The 18,954-nt window shown below is 41.2% G+C and overlaps 1 protein-coding gene across 2 annotated transcripts in view; it reads left to right on the plus strand.

Moving 5' to 3' along the window:
• Positions 1 to 18,954, plus strand: part of WWC1 (WW and C2 domain containing 1) — a 100,850-nt gene that overhangs the window by 56,443 nt on the left and 25,453 nt on the right. For both annotated transcript variants that reach the window (XM_066613897.1, XM_066613899.1), the window contains 7 exons: positions 1,425 to 1,554; positions 1,967 to 2,113; positions 2,463 to 2,536; positions 3,773 to 4,015; positions 10,061 to 10,150; positions 12,220 to 12,737; positions 18,221 to 18,329. In XM_066613897.1, the coding sequence (XP_066469994.1) occupies positions 1,425 to 1,554; positions 1,967 to 2,113; positions 2,463 to 2,536; positions 3,773 to 4,015; positions 10,061 to 10,150; positions 12,220 to 12,737; positions 18,221 to 18,329 (1,311 nt within the window). The remainder of the gene's footprint in view (positions 1 to 1,424; positions 1,555 to 1,966; positions 2,114 to 2,462; positions 2,537 to 3,772; positions 4,016 to 10,060; positions 10,151 to 12,219; positions 12,738 to 18,220; positions 18,330 to 18,954) is intronic.

Consider the following 18,954-nt stretch of genomic DNA (forward strand, 5'->3'; position numbering starts at 1 on the left):
TGTAGCCCTAAAGCGGACCTGCAGCCAATGGCCCAAAGGAGCCAGCAGTTGAAAAAGTTTGGGAACCACTGCTTAAGGATTAAGGGTTGTGCTGTTCTTCTCATGTTACTATTTATGAAGCAGAGACTACTCATATTATCAAATGTCAGGCAGTGTCATAGCTCTAAGCTTTCAGTTTTATGTCTTGTTGAATTCAGTGGGACCAAACATGTATAGGATCAGGATGTAAGTAACTGGGTTAAATTTAACCCTGGTTTTGAGAGGTCAGTATTTTAACAACTTCTAATTAATAATTAATAACGAATCAAATAATTAATAACGTAACTAGATTATTTTCTGAATGGAGATATTTCTTTAAAAATCCTTGAATTGCTTTTGTGGGACTACCCAACTGTGGCCCTCTTCTGGACAGAGCTGTTATACGAGAACTAATGTGACCTTCAGACCTCACATGCATGGATGACATCTTCCTCCTACCCATAAAGTTTAGCTTTTTGAAAGCCTTTCTGGCGGCTAATGTTCAAATATTGGAAGGGCAGAGACTCACCTGGGAGCAGTGAGTTGAGGAGATGCTTGAGCAGCAGCATCTGAGCGTGAGGTCCGTACCAGAAGGGGATAGTCAGATGAATTTGATGTTTGGAAGAATATACAAGCTAACAATATACTAGAAGTAGAAAATATTGATCTTTATAATTTTGCTGACAAACTATAAAATTAGGCTAAGGACCTGAACTACATACAATTCAATAGAATATAAAATTAAAATAAATCCCCCCCCCCGTTTCTATACCTTCTTTGTACATGGTTATAGTTTCTATCCTTAACTAAGTTGCCTGGGGTGGCTTTTCTGACTCCGGAATTATTTGAATCTCTACTACTTGAACAATTCTGTATGAACTATTGTTAATGTCACCCACATAAGTGTGTATTAAAGCCAGAGTGGTGTGAGGAAAATGGGATGGGGGGGGAACAGATGATTTTTATACAACTATTTAAAATGGTTTTTAAAATAGAGTTAATTGTTAGCAAAGTGCCTCCATCCCAGTTTGGGATGATTTATTACCTCTTCTGCAGCACCTCATGCACCCCCCATTCCCAAATGTTCTCTCACTCTCAGAAAACATATTTTGGGGGGAAGTGCTAGTGTCTGCTGTGAGCTGGAAAGGGTAGGGAACTTCATTCCATGGGTGCTCCTTAGCATACAACCCATTTCTTCAGTTTAAAGAAGTTTGGGTGGAAAAATCCTATTGAGTTATTTCTCAAGTAAGGCACCGAATTAACAGCTGGAATATCAATAGTGCTATAGTTTCCCCTTTCAACCTTTGTGCTACAAAAACTAAAGTTCCTTGTCTCTGAATCAGTAGTATTTGTATGTTTTTTTATCTAAAGACTTTTCCAGTTATTAACTGTTTTCCTCCTTTAAGAATTGATATGAAAATGTCAGATACTCAAGGTGGATATAAACTTGATGAGGCTCAAGCCATCTTAAGTGAAATGAAAGATATCAAGAAGGCCATCACTTCAGGGGAGAAAGAAAAGCAAGATCTCATTGAGGTATGGAATCACCTTGGCATGTTCTGTAATAGGCTGGTTTTTAATACCAAGATGCTTATATTTTGACATTAGCAATGCACATTCATTGTTTAAAGAAGGATATGTCACTGTGCAGAGATGCTTAAACTTCTTGCATTTTTTCCCCCACAAATATAAATGGTCCATTTTCTTCTCCACTACTGTCTATTCAATAAAAATGCGTGCAAGAGACTTGATTTTAAAATGTCTAAATCTGCTTTAAACAGATGTAAGAGAGTGTTTTTTGTTTTTTTTCCTAAGTGCATGACTTGTGTACACAATTTTTCCTTGGCCTCATATTTTTCCTTGGCCTTCAAAGAAGTAGGAGAGAGTAGGGAGCATCTCCTGAATGAGGAAACAGTACAAGAATGACCGTGAATTCTTCTTGTTCCAGAGCCTTGCCAAACTGAAAGCTAATTTTGTGGCAGACCGAGGATCGCTGTCAGATTTGTGGGCTAGCAGCACATCCTTGGAAGGCTCCAACCTCTCGTTACCTAGGCAGTATCTGGATGCTGGCTCCCAAACAGATGTTTCTGGAAATGTAGGTAGAACATTAAATGTTGTCTGGGCTACTGTTGTTCTTCCATCTTATCAGAGCTGTTAATGGGTGTTCTGCACTAAACTATGCTTGTTTTGTGCAGGAAATTATGGACTGGTTTAACCGATTTCTGCCCAGCCCATAGATGTACACATTTGATCTCTGTTGTGTATGTGCAGTGTTGGGCAGAAATGGCTTAATAGTATATATCTGTGTCTCTCTCAGATTAATATGCAAAAAATAACAAATTTTATGTTAACCTTATAATATTTGTGCTGAACATTTGGCTCTAACAGACTTGATATACAAAGAGAAGAAAGCTCATAAAATCCCTTGCATTTTGTTTCTTCAGTTTATTGTGAGCAGTAATAATCAATTGGCTGAGAAGGTGAGGCTGCGACTCCAGTATGAAGAAGCGAAGCGAAGGTAACTTAAGTTTTTTTTTTCTTCCTTCTTGCAGTCAATTTAATAAGTGCTATATTCACAAATTGTGCCAATTGGTTTGTCTACTTCAGGCATATTTCTAGTTAATGTTGCTGAGAAGTTCTTTGGAGAGATTTCCATTTTTATACTTTTTGTTGGGGACATAAAGTAAGTGTAAACAACATGAATTGTGTCAGAACAATTGTGCAGTCGTACGGATGTGTGAACCTGGCTTATACTGAGTCAAACCATGGGTCTGTTGTTGTTCACTTATTGGGAGCAGCTCTTCAGGGTTTTAGCTTTTGTCGTTTCTGCCCTCCCAGGAGATATAAGGTACTGAACCTGGGACTTTCTGTATGAAAAGCACTTGTTCTACCATTGAGCTCTGACCCCATCCCCCAAAGATACAGTGATGACATTCAAGAAAATGACATGGTGTCTGACTTCTAAAATCCCCAATCACTAGTTTCCTGGCAGTGCAAATCGAGACAGTACAATGTATGAATGCTGTGGCTCGAATTCTCAGTGATGAAGTCATAGCTTTGTTCCAAGTGGTTTGCAATGTGCACATTCATGGTTTCATGGATTTTTCATGGAAAATTTTGAATGAATTTTTCCATGAATTTTTCATGGAAAAATTGAAGATTATTAAGAGCCAATGTGATGCTTTACCATATCCAAGCTGAGATACAAAATAAGTTATCAAATTACAGCTGAAAATTCCTCTTAGAACATACCCTTTACAAATGCATGGAGGAATTCACAGATTACAAATTAATGCCATTGCTAATTCATCACTGGAGCACAATGTTGGTCTTAATCAGGCAGCTGAACATGAGGCTGCAAAGAGGGCTTCAGTTCAGCTTGGATGGATTTCTATTAATTATATAATTTAAATTAATTAAGCAACAGCTTTCCTGCTATGGAAACAAGCTCAATAGTTTACACAGAAACCACATTTTTAAGACCCTTTTTTTTTAAAAAAAACACGACTTCAATTTTTAACACGGCACTTTGTCACTAGATCAAAACACAAGATTGACTATATTTAGCTACAATATCTCAATCTTTTCAATGTACTAACCTTTTACTGTAACTTTACTCTGGTTCAACACCACCCTTTTACAGTAAGAGCTTAACAGTTTTTCTTGATTATATGCATTTGTGACTAAAAGGAACTTATTGAGACTGCTGGAATGTACCTTCCACATACAGAGTGATTTTTTTCTTCTTCTACAGAATAGCAAACATAAAGATACAGTTGGCTAAACTAGATAGTGAGGCCTGGCCTGGCGTACTGGATTCGGAACGAGACCGATTAATGTTAATCAATGAGAAGGAGGAACTTTTAAAAGAGATGCGGTTCATTAGCCCTAGAAAATGGACTCAGGGTGAAGTGGAAAGACTGGAAATGGAAAGAAAACGTCTAGAGGAAGATCTCCAGGCTGCCAGAGATACACAGAGTAAAGCTTTAACAGAAAGGTAAATGGGAACAGCTAACATCTAGACCGGGGTGTCGAAACTAATTTCATACAGAGGGCCGAACAGCATTCATGATGCCTGCTGAGCGCCAAAAGTGATGTCATCAAGCAGGAAGTTATGTCATTAAACAGTTCATGACCAAAAATGAGCACTTTCTCTCACTTGGGAACTCATTAGCTGCAAATGACAGAAGAGAAAATATACATATCTTGAGCATATTCAAGATATGGGAGAGCTCAATTTTCAAGTGGGCTACGCTTTCAGCAGTAACACCTCAGCATGGCTCAGCAGCTGAGAGCCTGAGGACCGAATAAAAAGCTTCTGCGGGCCGCATCTGGCCCCCAGGCCTTATGTTTGACACCCCCTATCTAGACAGTCTACTGGCTCTTTTGGTAGGCAGTGTTATTGGTATTGGTATACATGGCCATGGTTGAAAATGAAGTGCAAGCACTATAAGCTACCTAGATCAGATATGCCAATCATAACTTGACACTGGTTATCAAGTAGTAGGCCTGTCTGTATGAACTGACTTCACCCCAGAAATCTAATTTTGTGTTAGGGCCAGTTCACATAACCAGATGGCAAACTAACGTGAATGATGTCCAATATGACAAAGAGCATTTGACTCCATGGCAAATTTGGTCACAGTTTCATCACTGGCACATGAAATTCACTGGCTCTCTGAGTTATGGACAACTGCATAAATGCGTTCATTCAGATGCAGTACATCCTTTTGTGATGCTTTCATGCAGGAACAATAGTGCCAGGCTGGCAAGATCAGGATGTTTCAACTTTACAGACCCCTGCATCATATCCTGTGTTTAAGTAGAGGTTTTAGTGTAAGACTTTCCTTTTCTAAATCCACTTTTGGATATTGTGCAGTGATGTGTGCTTGTGGAGATGCAAAGGACCACAGGTCACTATGGAGTCAGTGTTCGTTATTGGCAGAATATCCCCCATAAGAAATAGAGAAGTGCTTGCAGAAGTAACTGCTTTGTGAAAATACTCGTAGCTTTCTATTACATTGTCCTTGTAGCAGTGAAACCTTGTCATAAACCATGCATACTTCAGCCTGAAAGGAGGAGGGAAAGGGTTGAGAAGGAGGTAGTGGCATGAAGCAAGCAGGCAATGTGTGTATGCTCAAGATGGAGCCAGGTAGAAGGTGAGATAACATGCATAACAGGCACGATGAAGCAAGGGAGACAGGAATTTCTCTTCTTTGGAATTTACCAGCTAAAACGTTGTCTTCAGGCTCCTGTACATTGAGGGTATCTCTGGTGCCAGGCTTGAGTTTCTTAGACCTGAATCATATTTTTCTGGCATTAATTCAAAGTCCTCAGTGGGAGCATGCTGAGACGAAACCACATTTCCTAGCTGTGAAGCCTGTGGTTCCCTAGAGAACATCTCCACAGTGTTCAGAACACTATTGATATGCACAGAAATGGTGTTGGGGGTTCTCATATGCTGCCTTAACTTTAATATTTAGGCCCAAGTAATGCATGCAGTGAGACTTAGTTGGAACTAGAGCTATAATTTAAATTCAAATACATCTTTAAATGTTATCCCCATAGGAACTGCAGTTTTGGAAGACTGCTGTCTGACAGGCTATCAAGTACTTAAAAACTGTCACTTCCTCTTCTCTCCACCCCTTGTAATTCTTTTGGGAACTAAAGAGAACCATGTCTCAGTCTTACAGCATCCAGGCACCATTGCTGTCTCAGCTGTAAGGCTAGGGCCCTGGGAGTAACAGGGTGGAAAAGCCTCTATGTAACTGACAAGCTTCAGACCTGCTGCATGGGTGGGTATTGCTAGGAGTCTGTAGTGATGTCACTGACAGTCGGGCTTTTCTCTCTACAAACGAATTGAATATGCTGTCCTTTTAATATTTTCCCCCTTTGGTTTTTATAGGCTTCTTCCTGAGCATAATTAACAATCCTCCCACACAACTGAATTAAAAGCATATATGTGAGATTTAAAGCCTTCAAACGTCTGAAAAATTTCAGGTCTTGGGTTGCAGATGACATTTGCATCTTTTGATACAGGCCTGCAGTCCTTGCTGCACTGCTTCTTCCATATACGGCAAATAAAAAAATCTTCCTCTTCTAAAATTATCCATTTTCTACCAACAGAAGTGACAATGGGTAGATGCAACAATTTGCTGACACATTCTTCTACACGGCATTGTCATTTGTGTGATTAAAATCATCATTGACAACAAGTTTCAGAGGATTCTGGTTCCCTTCCCTGGGACCTCTGTGATGTGTGCCTCCCAAGTGTACGAGTGAATAGGGAGCGGGGCTAGTGAGCAGGGCTAGTGGACCTGAATGGTGGAAAAAGTGAGGAGTATAAGCTATCATTGCATCACCCCTCCCATCCACCAAGGAGGATAGTTGAGAGGGTAACCCAAGGCTGTTTCTCCCTGTCAGCAAATGGGCTGTCTTCCCAGAGCCCCTGGGGGACTTCTGATGCAGCTCCATCTGCTGATTGAGAGGACAGGAAGAGGTGGGATGGTACCACTGCCTTCTGGAGATGCCCATCAGAAGTGCTTCTGTTGACAGAGACAAAGCAGTGGTGGACCCTTGGATCAGTGCCCAACCTGGCCATTTTCTGATGGATGCTGGATAAAATTCCCCTCATCCCTTTCTGAGGTAATACAGACAACCCACCTACCATGTGATGAGAGACCTTATCTGGTGTAGTACAGTTATCCGAATGAGCCTGCTTTTCTTCTGGATTTTGAATTTCCAGGAACACACACACACACACACACACACACACACACACACACACACACACACACACACACACACACACAGTTTGCTATCTAGTGTTTGTTTTACTTACTATGTAGCATGATGTTAGACCATCCCTTTGATACCCTTTGAACATCCCTGAAGATATCCTTTGGCATGCTCATAATTTAAGTGTTAAATATCCAGGTTTTTCAGGAGATTATTACTTGAATTAGGTTACCTCTGTTCGCCCAGCCCACTTGCAGGAGACGAAACACACCAGTTCTAAAAACTAGGGGTGGTTATGACAGTTTCCCCTTAAGAACAAGGAAAATTTCCTTGTTAATAAACCTCGAAATGTGTTTTCCTTGCTGCTTATTCAGTATTAAGAAGACTATAAATATATTTTGTTTAGTATGTTGATCAGTTACTTTTTCCGATTTGATAAACTAAATAGAGAAAAGTTAAAAGAGTTTAACAGTTATTTAAAAAAAAAAACATTGATCGGTGGATAATACGAGATTGCAAACTTTAGAACTTGCTTCCCAAACTAGGAAAGGGGTCCCATGCTAAATAAGTTGTTGGATGTAACCCTACTAATGTGACTCAGTAACGTGCAGGGGTTGGAAAGACAACAGACAGGTTGAACTGAACAGAGGAATAAAAAGTTAGGTAGTAGCAATGAACGGCCAAATAAGTTGGTTTCAAATTAATCTAGTGAACTTAAATATCTGCACTTAAGCCACTTCTTTTTGGTATCCCTTTGAGTTCCTAGACTCAGGTGTTGAAAATGTGTTGTGGAAGCAGGCTTGTGCCTTGCACATTAGAAATTATGGAATACTCCATTTCCTTTGTCTCTGAATCCTTCAAATCCTGCCGCTGAAATGCTGTATCTATAATGTAAACAAATACTTTGTTGAACAAATTCATGACTTCTCCATGGCCTAATTCAGGGGTCATAAATGTGTGCATTTGTGTGGCTGGCTCCCCATGTGCATCTCTTGTAATGTTACAGGGCGTTCAAGGAGTGCACTTTGTCCACACTGAATGATGCCAGAGACTGTTTATCTTATAGTAGCAGCCAATGTGGGATGCCAAAAAGAAAAAAAAAGTTGGGAGAAAAAAGGGGATGGCTGGAAAGTAATGTGTATTTTTACTTTTTTAATCATTTTGGGAGACAAAACTTGACTGATCAAGTGTGGCTTTTTTCTTTTTTGTGGGGAGGGTGGAAGGAAAAAGAGAAAGAGGTGATGATTCCTGGCTAAGCTGACACAGAGTGAGACCACAACTCACCACCAAAGTAGATAGTGGGGGGCATACACCCTGACTGAAACACACACAGATGCCACCCCACTTCTCCCAGACAGAGGAATGCAGACTGTGGCATTTGGACCTTCCCCCCCCCCCACACACACACACTGTGACTAAGAACAGACTGTCAGCCCAGTCCTATCCACACTATCCTGGGAGTAAGCCCCATGACTCTAATCTGACTTACTCCTGAGTAGACATGCATAGGATTGGGCTGTGAGAGCCCAATCTAATGCATGTCTACAGAGAAGTAAGTCCCATTACTGTAAGTGGGACTTACTCCCAGGAAAGTGTGAATAGGATGAAGTTCTGGGCTCCCTCCTTCCTGGAGGAAAGCCCCTCTCTGCGTGCACTTACTTGTGGAGCCCCCTCTAGCTTCGAGTTTCCCTCCCAGTCTGGAGCCTGCTAGGACTACGCACATCTTCCTCCTGACTGGGAAGGAGGCCAGAAGCTAGAGGGGGCTCTGTGCTGACCAAATGCAGCACCCCCTGCCCGGCCAACCTCCTCTCCTCCTGCTGCAGAGAGGACCCAGCCAGTAAGCAAGGTCCCACGCTGAACGAGCTTGCCTCTCTGGCCTTGGGCTCCCCTAGGTCTGGAGAAGTCTTGGCTGGCGAGCACGAGTCTTTTCTGTACCAGGTGGGAAGCTTCCCTCCCAGTATGGTGGAGGCTCCTGCTCGCCTTCTCGCCAGCCAAGCCTTCTCCAAATGGCTCCCCACCAACCTCTCTCTCCTGGGGTAAGCCTGATGCCAGGGATACTCCACCACCCCCTCTCCACCATGTTTCACACTCCCCTCACCTCATACTGCCCCACCCACCTCATTCACAGCCACAGCAGCTGCTTTTTCCCATGGAAGCAGCAAGTAGGGAGGCCACTACGTGCAGCTGAGCTGCTATGTTCACTTCTCTCCCCGAGATGCCTCACAATGACCCTGGGGGCTTTCTCCGCCGCCCCAGGCCGTCGTGGTGCACAGATTGAAAACCTCAGCCTTAAACCCTAGTTCTGCCCTCATGTTGTGCAGTAAATAGTGCAGTACAGCAAAGGTAAATAACTAATGGCTTTTATATAGTTTGGACTCGATAAGATTTTCGTTCACATTTTTCCACTTTCAGCACAATCCTAGACATGTCTACTCAGAAGTAAGTCCCATTATGTTCAGTGGGACTTATTCCCAGGTACAGGAGTGCAGCCTTAATTTCTTTACATCTTAGAATGGTATCACCTTTTCCTAAAAAAGTATTATAAAGTATTGTTTTTCCCAATAGCTTTTGTTTCCATTCTGTTAGCATAAGTGAGAGATGATCCTTTTTCAAACGCCTTAAGTATTTATTTGCATCTCTGCCAGGGAATGCTAATCTTTCTTATGTAACAAATCTGTTTGCCCATGGATAGTTTACATACCTTTTGCAAAGGTAAATGACACAGTGAAGGTTGGAAACCTTATTTACACAGAATTGAAGCTGCAACCCTAAATGTACTCAACAGATAGTAAGTTCCATTGGACACAGTGGGACTTTGAATAAATATGCTTAGGATTACTCTATAAGTGTTGGAGACTTTTTTTATTAACTCCCTTAAAGGTGTCTACCACCAACATCTGTATAGTTGAAAGCCTTCTGAAATTTGAGTCAGGAACAGCAAATGGCAGAAGTTGGGATTATCTGAAAAAAAAATTTAAATCATGAAGGAATAATTTTCAAGTTACAGATTTAGAGTTTCTTGTGTATAATCCTCTCCTCCTGTTCTGACCACTTGACACAGCACCGTGTGAATTGTTTCATATTGCCTTAAAAGTTGTATACTAAAAAGTATTCACTAAAAAGTGTCATGAAAAGATCAAAAACAAAAGGCTGCATAACAAGCTATACACAGGACTACTGGGAGTTTGCAAAAGTTTGAAGAGTTGTACATCTTTGTAAGCATTACTTAGCAACAATTGACCATTGTCTCTATTTGGTTCAGCTTTGAGAAGCATTGTAACTTGCCTCTTCTTATCTCCTTCAGATTGAAGTTAAGTGGCAAAAGAAATCAGTTAGTTCGTGAATTAGAGGAAAAAACACGATCCATGGCATTGTTGCACATCCAGTTGAAAAAGTGAGTGGTGTTCTTGCATATGCTTTGAATAAATATTGTGAGTGAAGCTTAATTTGCTTTTACAGTGGACATCATGCTGTATGAAGTAGAGCTTAGAACATAAGATGAACTCTGTCTTGTTCTAGTTCATCTAGTTCAGGTTTATCTAGTTCAATATGCCATTCCCTGCAATGGCCAGCCATTTCCTTCTAGTGCAGGGGTGCCCAAACCCCGGCCCCGGGGCCACATGCGGCCCTCAAGGCCTCTCAGTGTGGCCCTCAGGGAGACCCCAGTTTCCAATGAGCCTCTGGCCCTCCAGAGATTTGTTGGAGCCCCCACTGGCCAGACGCAACTGCTCTCAGCGTGAGGGCGACTGTTTGACCTCTTGCGTGAGCTGTGGGATGAGGACTTCCTCCACTGCTTGCTGTTTCACATCTATGATGCAGCAGCAGCAGCAAAGGAAAGGCCAGCCTTGCTTTGTGCAAGGCCTTTTATAGGCCTTGAGCTATTGCAAGACCTTCATTCATTCATATAAGTTCCTCTTTAATATATTCATTTATGTATACGTATGTAAATGTATTCAAATTTTAAATGTAAATTAATTCTTCCTCCCCCCCCCGGCCCCCTGACACAGTGTCAGAGAGATGATGTGGCCCTCCTGCCAAAAACTTTGGACACCCCTGTTCTAGTGGATCTGTGAGTGGATCATAAACATGATTTTGAGTGGATCATAAACACAACAGTTCTCCTCCACTCTTGTCTCGCAGTCAGTGATTGTATTGCTCCTGAACATGGAAATTCAATTTTAGCCATCCTAGCAAATAGTACTGATAGGCCTACTCTCCAAGAACTTCCAGGCAGTTTCATTGGGTGATCATAAACTCTAGTGGGAGTTCTCACTATCCAGTCTTTGCACATCATATATAATTTTATAAACCTCTATCATGTCCTCAGTTTAATCTCTCCCCACCCCCAAAAAAAACTAAAGTCCAAGCAGAAAGGACATCATTGGCATGAATGTTTGCTGCTTTTAAAAAATTAGATGTAGCTTGTAATAAACTTTATCAATCCCTAGTTGTTTCAGTGGTCATATTGCTGTGACTTTGGTCCAACAAAGTGCTGCCTCATGCCTAAATTTAGGAATGTGTTCTCTGTTGGAAACTGGCATTAAAATTTCCAGAAACAAATGGAATAACTTCTTATTTTTTACTGCGAGCATTTCTTGGTCTATACTTAAAAGAACCTGATCTTCTGTTTGGATGGATTGTACAGTATAGCCAATTTAGCTGTTTTCATAGCTTATTAGTTTATAGGGTTTCCTGGTACAGTGGCCAGAGACGTAGACTTAGAAGATAATACAGGGTCAAATCCTTGCAAAGTCATGTTAGCTCACTGAGTGACATTGGGGCATACACTCCAAGCCTAACTTGATTTACATAGTGATTGTGGGGATAAACTGGATAAAACCCACATATGCCACTTTGAGCTCCTCCAAGGAAGGATGGAATAAAAAAATCTAATCAAAATAGAGCAGGGATAAACCTCATAGGTAAAAGCATGGATGCATGACCATGAGGTGTGGCAAGGCAGCATGTTGTCAGTTTTGAAGAATGTAGGTGTCAAAAAAGTCGGTATGGAATGAAAATCTTCTAAAGACCTAGGGGTTACATTGTGAAATATGTCCATTCTACTTCTTCCTCAACCATGTTTATGTGTTATGTTTGATGGGGTAGACACTGGTATTGAAGGTAGTTGAAACTTGTTCGCTTCAGTTGGTATAGGTTGAAATTTGCCTGTTTACAATTCTAAATGTGTTACTTAGAACAATGTTTCACGTATTCTGTTTAAGATATGGATGAATAAAACTGTCATCCTATACATATGTACCTGGGAGGAGGTTTCATTTAACTCAGTGGGACTTGCACCTGAGTAGACATGTATGAGATTGGGCTGTGAGTAATGTTAAGCACATGTTAAGTAATGTTGCATATACGCTACAGGATCAAATGTGTACACCTGTGGGCTGGGCAGAAATGGGTTAAGACTTGCACTTGAGCCTTTCACCTCTAATATATTACTTGTGTTTGCAGCCTGTCCTCCAGCATGCTTTCCCTGTCGTCTGGCAGCAGTCCCGGCTCTCTTGCATCTAGCAGAGGATCTCTGGTCACCTCAAGTCAGGATTCTTCCACTTCAGCCAGTGTAACTGATTTGTACTTCGAACAGCTGGACTCAGACTACCAAAGCAAAATGGAGCTCTTACTCTTGGAGAAGTCTACTGGCTTTCGGCCTTCAGGCTGCATCACTACTATCCATGAGGATGAGGTGGTGAAATCCCAGAAAACCGATGTTGCTAGTCGTTTGCAGGCTCTTAGGTCTTTAACTGGGACACCCAAATCATTGACTTCTTTGTCTCCAAGGTCATCTCTTTCTTCTCCCTCTCCACCTTGTTCTCCACTAGTGATGGACCCATTTTTCCCAGGAGATGTTCAAATGGACTTTGAAGATGTAGACATAAACAATGGTCTCTCTGAACTTGGTCTGAACACAGGAAGTGGCAGAAAGTACAGAATGGAAGAGTCTAAAACTGGAGACAAACTCCTGGACCAAGGTAGAATTGCATCCCAAATTACTTTCAGCCTGTTTTGTCACAAATAAAGTCACAAATTCTGAGGCCTACAATGCCAAGCAATTATTTTAAGTACAGGTATACCCTGGTATCCACAGGGGATACATCCCCGCCCCTGTGGATTCTGGAAACCATGGGTAAGAGGCCCCCCTATCTCTGTAGCTCTTGCAACCCGTTTTATTTGTTTATGTGGATTACATTCCCCAAAATTGATAAACTGTTTTGCCTGAACAAATGCTTTGAGCAAAAAGCTTATAACCAGGCAAGCAGCTAGTAGCTTAGAAGGAAGACTATTTACGCATTAATGTAAATACCTTTTGAATGTAATGTAAATACCTTTTGAATATTATGTGACAAAACTAGCCAAAAAAACTTTGTGGAACTTTACTATATTAATAGACATCCAGAAAAAGGAATACAGAAAAGTGTTACTAGAATGGCGGCATTAATTTGGCCAAATATTGGCTAGGATTGAAAGACTAGTATGTGAAGGAGAAGATTCATTCAGTGAACTTTTGTGCAAATGCTAGTGGAATAAAATCACACAGTGCAGAGCCACAACATTTTGGGGATTGCGCTAAGAACAGCAGTGAACAGGAAGACACAAACTTAGCATATCGCATATAAACTTTAGTAGACCATTGAGTTTTTAAAAAGAGTTTGTGCACAGTCTCTGCAAGACTGCACAAATGGAAAGAACCTCTGGCTTTGGGGGGGTCACTTTTATCATAATTCCATGTCATTGCAAAGATCCCTTCTGTGCGTGTGAGTGACTTTTTGCTAGTAGAAGGGTACCTTTGAATATAAGCCATGTTTTTGGTGCTCAGGAGCAAACTCCTATTCATTTAACATTTAAACAACTCTGTGGTTGAAGAGAGTTCAATGATAGTTAAACATAAAAGAAATCCCGTGAACATTAACAAGATTTCTTTTGGCACAGCTGTTGCAAAGTGCAGTAGAAAGGCTTGGCTTTGTAATCTTTGAGCACAAGCTCTTTAAAACCTTAATTGTCAGCAGCAACACATTAGCAAAGTATGTTGAGATTCAACATTTTAAGCAGAAACCTGCTTTATTGCTGATCAGTGTGTGGGCTGCTCATCAGATGGTTTTTTTGTGCAACTGTCCTTAAAGCTGTGTATTTTGTCTTGTTGCTTACAGTTGCTGGATTTGCACTCTTTGTGCATTAGCGCCTCCTGCAAAATGTAATTTCTAGCTAAAAAAGTTCTGTCAGCCTGAAAAAAAGTTCTTCAGAAGAAGAAAAAAAAGTTATTCTGTTCCATGACTCTTCCATCTGTTGGGCCTTCACGAACAGAGCCTGACATACCACCTATGAGTAGTGGTAGTTATCTATTTACCTGTTATAGTATGTCTATATCCTGCTGTCCATGGTCTTCTGCCTTCATCCCATGAGGGAATTTCCACAATCTGGGGGTGGAAGCAGAACATCTTCTACAACGACACCAGGCTCAAAGGAGGCTTCAAGGTTTTATTAAAATAAACCCAGTGGAGATGGGTCATCACAAAAACAAAGAGAGCTTTGTCACCTTAATTTTCTATGCAGTCCTGTTGGCCCAACAGTTCTTTCTGGGCCTGACTCTTGACTATCTGGAGAACTAAAAGAACACCAAAGCCTCCTAGTCTGCTGGGGTTGGTGGAGGAAGCATAGAACTCAACGTACTACACTGCCTGAACTCCTGAGTCTACTTCCTAAACTACAGTAGGGTCTGTCCAGTCTTGTGGATGGGCCTGCACAAATTCTATGGCCAGTGGCTCCTTCAGCTCTTACTCAAGTGGAGCTGACCAGCTAGGGTTGGTGTAAAGCAGTGTCCTGGATCCTATAGGTTCTGTCCCTGGAGAGCATGTTTGCTTGGTTCCCCTGTGAGGTTGGGGGACTTTCCCCTTTGTTGGTTATCTCACCACCTTCTCCATCTTGTTGTTCCATTCCCTTTCTTTCTCCTGCCCATCTCCTGGAGTTCCTGTTACTTGGTTCTGTGCTCTCCTTCAGGTTTTGTTCCTCCAGTCTTTCTCCATCCTCCAGTCTCCTTCCCTTCCTCCTCTTCAGGCTTTTTTAAACCCTCCCCCCAACTTTCATTCTTTCTCTCTCTCTTTTTTTTTGGTATTTATATACCGCCTTTCTTGGTCGTCAGATTTCTCCTCAGACTTTATTCAAGGCGGTTTACATAGGCAGGCTGTTTAAATCCCCTTAGGGATTTTTACAATTGAAAGAAGGTTCTGTCTTTCAAGAACCACAACATTTCAGATGTTTCTGATCTGATTTCACACTCTGGCCTCCATCCTCCCACGCTCAGAGCAGATGGAATAACTCGGCTCAGCTTGTCAGCTGCTTCAAGGTCGCACGGTGCCGGTGGCCTGGAAATGGTGACCTGCAGATGTTATCTTCAGGCAAACGGAGGCTCTACCCTCTAGACCAGACCTCCTGCCCATCCTCTTCTTTGTTTTCTTTGCTCCTCTAAGTTCTGCTGACCCCTTTTTGAGAGCTGGTACCAGCTCTGAGCTGTCATTGACTACTGCTGATAATCATCTGAGAAGTGGTCACCATTCTCTGGATCAGTGGTGCCTGATGTTACTGCCAGACTCCACAGTGGCAGCTCAAGCACCATTTTGCTGCCATGACACTCTCAGTGTGGCAAGGCAAGCCAAAGTAGCTCACACATACTTTTCAGACAACTTTGATTCCCAAAGTGGCTTACAGCTTTTAAAACTCAACACAAAGGTATGATGTATACTATGTGTGTTTGGGGAGGGGGTGTCTTTTTGGCCCGTAGTTGTTGATTTCCTAATCTGTATTTCCTGTGTGTTGAATGTTTAGAACTTCAGGTGGATTCCAGGGTTTACACACTTAACATTTCATTTTTGCAAGGAGACTTCTAGAATCTTTGAGAAGCTCAGAAGTTCTAATCAATTGGTCTCCTAAATGAGGAAAAGTGGAAAACATGCAGAAATTTTGTGCTGATATTGAGATAGGTGCTTCCAGAAACTTGCACTTATTTTCAAAGCACAGCATACTTTTTAAATACCTTAACCTAAAACAATTGCAAGACTTAACATTTTGTATATGTCTCACCATATGCAAAGATTTCCAGACATCACTTCACCTTCCTTTTTGTATTCATTCCACTTTTTTCAGCATCTGATCAGCTGCAAGTCTGTGGGAGGATTCAAATTATCATCCTTCATTATCAAGGCAGTTACCTTTTTATTTTTTTTAAGTCATCTTACAGTAGATTGCCTTTCTGGATTGTCTGCAAGAATTGGAATCAATTTTCTGGCACTCTTTAGACAGGGGCAAGTTGATGGGGGTCACCTAAAACCTCTTGTGGATTATGCTAAACCAACTACATCTCTTGTTCTTGTAAGGCCCTGTAGAAAACAGGCACAGTTGGTTAGACTCCTTACAGTGCAACCCTATATGTTTACTCAAAAGAAAGTCCTTTTGTGTTCAGTGGGGCTTACTCCCAGGAAAGACTTGTAGGATTTGCCATCTTAATTCTAGGAAAAGATTGGACTGGTTTGTTAGCATAGTGGGCTTCCTTTCTGTCTTGGAGCAATGGCCACATTTGTATTTTGGAATATGAAATGGTTATTATTCCCATTAGATCTTGATAGCAATTAGTCTTAACCTTTTTGCCTCTTCAGAGTAGCTGAGGCTGTTAAAATGAATGCTAAAGCATTAAGCAGATTAAGTGATTTAGAGTTGTTATTCAGTCAGCAGACAAAATCACCACAGGTAGTTTATTTCAGGGCAGTAATGAGGAAAGTGTTCACTCCCTGGGCTCTGCTCACACAGCTCAGAGTAGTGGAAAAGCTGCCTGATTGGGTTGCATTGTGGACTCCTGGGATCATGTGTCCTCACATGTTCTTGTAAGTAGAACTAAATAGCATATCCCCAAATCTTTGTATTTTCTTTTTTACAGAAATCTTTTACAAAGACTTTTGCTGTCCTCAGTTTAAATATCTTTCTGTATTCTGTGTTTAAATAACATGGACAGTGGGATGCAACTTGGCATATGTGCTTATATAGTCAAAAACCAGAATTTAGACTCCCCAAAAAGCAGGGTTTTAAAAAAAGAATTAAAAATGGAATGACTATATCTAAGAAGTACTGTATTAGGTTAAGTTCTGGTCATATTTCTCAGGTTTTTTAAAAAAACGCTGCAAAAGTTATTTTTCTTCTAAACCTTAAATGCTGTCAGTCTGCACTTTCCATATGTGTTTTAAAAAATAGGGGTAGCGGATGCTGCATGTTGGTGCAGTAATAGTGAAAGTCTTGCAGGTATGTTAGAACATAAGAACAGCCCCACTGGATCAGGCCATAGGCCCATCTAGTCCAGCTTCCTGTATTTCACAGTGGCCCACCAAATGCCCCAGGGAGCACATCAGATAACAAGAGACCTCATCCTGGTGCCCTCCCTTGCATCTGGCATTCTGACATAGCCCATGTTGTACAAAATGTACTGCCTTCTTAAGGAAGTCCCAGCTGAAACCATTTGGGTTTATCTTGTATGATCTCATACAATCAGCACTTAATTTTTTTTAATCTTCAGAATGTGTTTATTTGATTTTCAAAAAAAAAAGTGTAAAAACAAACTTTAAAAACTCCAATCAAAAAAGGAAAAGTACAAGTAAATTCTGAAGTAACCATATTCTGACAGTTCAATAACGTTGTCAGTTACTAATATGGATCAAATTACAAGATCTGTTTCAAAACACCTTTCCCATAATGACAAGTGCTGGTTACCTGGACATGCTACCAAAGCATTTTTGTTCATAAAAGAAGACGGGAAACTAAGTGTCAAAGCATGTCTCTGGCTTGGCTTGACCCTCTGTGGACCAAAGTTCAAAAGTAAGACTTTCTGCCAAAGCTACCTGCCAGGCTCTGCTTTTCCAATGTTATGCTCTTACCAGCACTTAATTTGGAAAAAATTCTTGAATCTGCAGTGGGTTAATATACAAAGCTGCCTTCTACTGAATCAGCTCGTTAGTTCATCTGTTTCAGCATTGTCTACCCTGTCAGGCAGTGGCCCACCAATCCTTAGGCGAAAGGTTTCTCCGGCTCAGCGATTTGACACCCAGGGATGGTGGTGATCGAACCTCCAATTTTTGCATGCAATGCATGTGCTCTGCCACTGAGCTTTGGTCCCTCCCCATCTTGAGAAGCATTTCATACAGATTACACCATTTGAGTGCAAAACAAGAATGCTTTCGCTGCTCAAGTCCAGACACATCTGTGTTCTTTATATGTTAGCATTGAATTTCAACACAAGAGACTTGGTTCCAGATGCTGCAAGTTCTGACTGTGGTCCAAGTAGAACTTTCCACTTGAAAACATCCCCAGAAAGGGGGGGGGGGAAGGGAACACAACCAAGTCTTGAATCTGTTAATATTGCCATCTCATGTTAAAAAAACAAAACCTCAACACATTTTTAATCTGCTGGTTTTTGTAGGTGTAAATACAGTTGAAGAAGCTTCACCGAAGGTAGCATGTGTATCAGCTGCTGTATCAGATGAGTCTGTTGCTGGAGATAGTGGAGTGTATGAAGCATCTGTGAAAAGGTAACCTTGGCCAAATTATTGCATCCTAAACTTTTAGATGTACATTTATAGCATGTCTACAAGCTTAGGTGTCATATTTCCTGAACTTTGTGTGTGGAAAAGCATACTACTTCTTACCTTTCTTGGGTTCAGATATATCCCTCCCAAACCAGCATCTAATTGGGAAGAGATAAGGAGCTGGTCCAAAGTTAACTCTTCCTGTTCCCTGCTCCTGTTTTGCTCTTGACATCATAGGGATGAGTGAATGCCCAAGGCAGGTGGTTTATCCATGGGAGTGCCCTGGACCCTGAAAGATTAAATGGTTTTATAAGAGGTGAGTAATGTCCAAACAAAGCCCTTTAGCAGTGTTCCAATTTGTGTGCTGCAGAAAGGAGTGAGTACTGTTTTATGAGTACATGAAACATGTTCATAGGAACATTCAAAATACTTTTTAGAAATAGGAAAAACATAACTTTGCTTCAGCCAAATTTCTGTGTACAGAAATTGCAACATTCATTTGTACCAGTGTGTGCCATCTATGCTGCATATCCACTCTTAGAAGGGTTTTCTTACATAGGAAACTGCCCTCTACTGAGTCTGACCACTGGTCCATCTCACTTAGTATTGTTTACACAGACTGGTAGCA

Source organism: Tiliqua scincoides, chromosome 2, assembly GCF_035046505.1.
Source record: "Tiliqua scincoides isolate rTilSci1 chromosome 2, rTilSci1.hap2, whole genome shotgun sequence".
NCBI lineage: Eukaryota > Metazoa > Chordata > Lepidosauria > Squamata > Scincidae > Tiliqua > Tiliqua scincoides.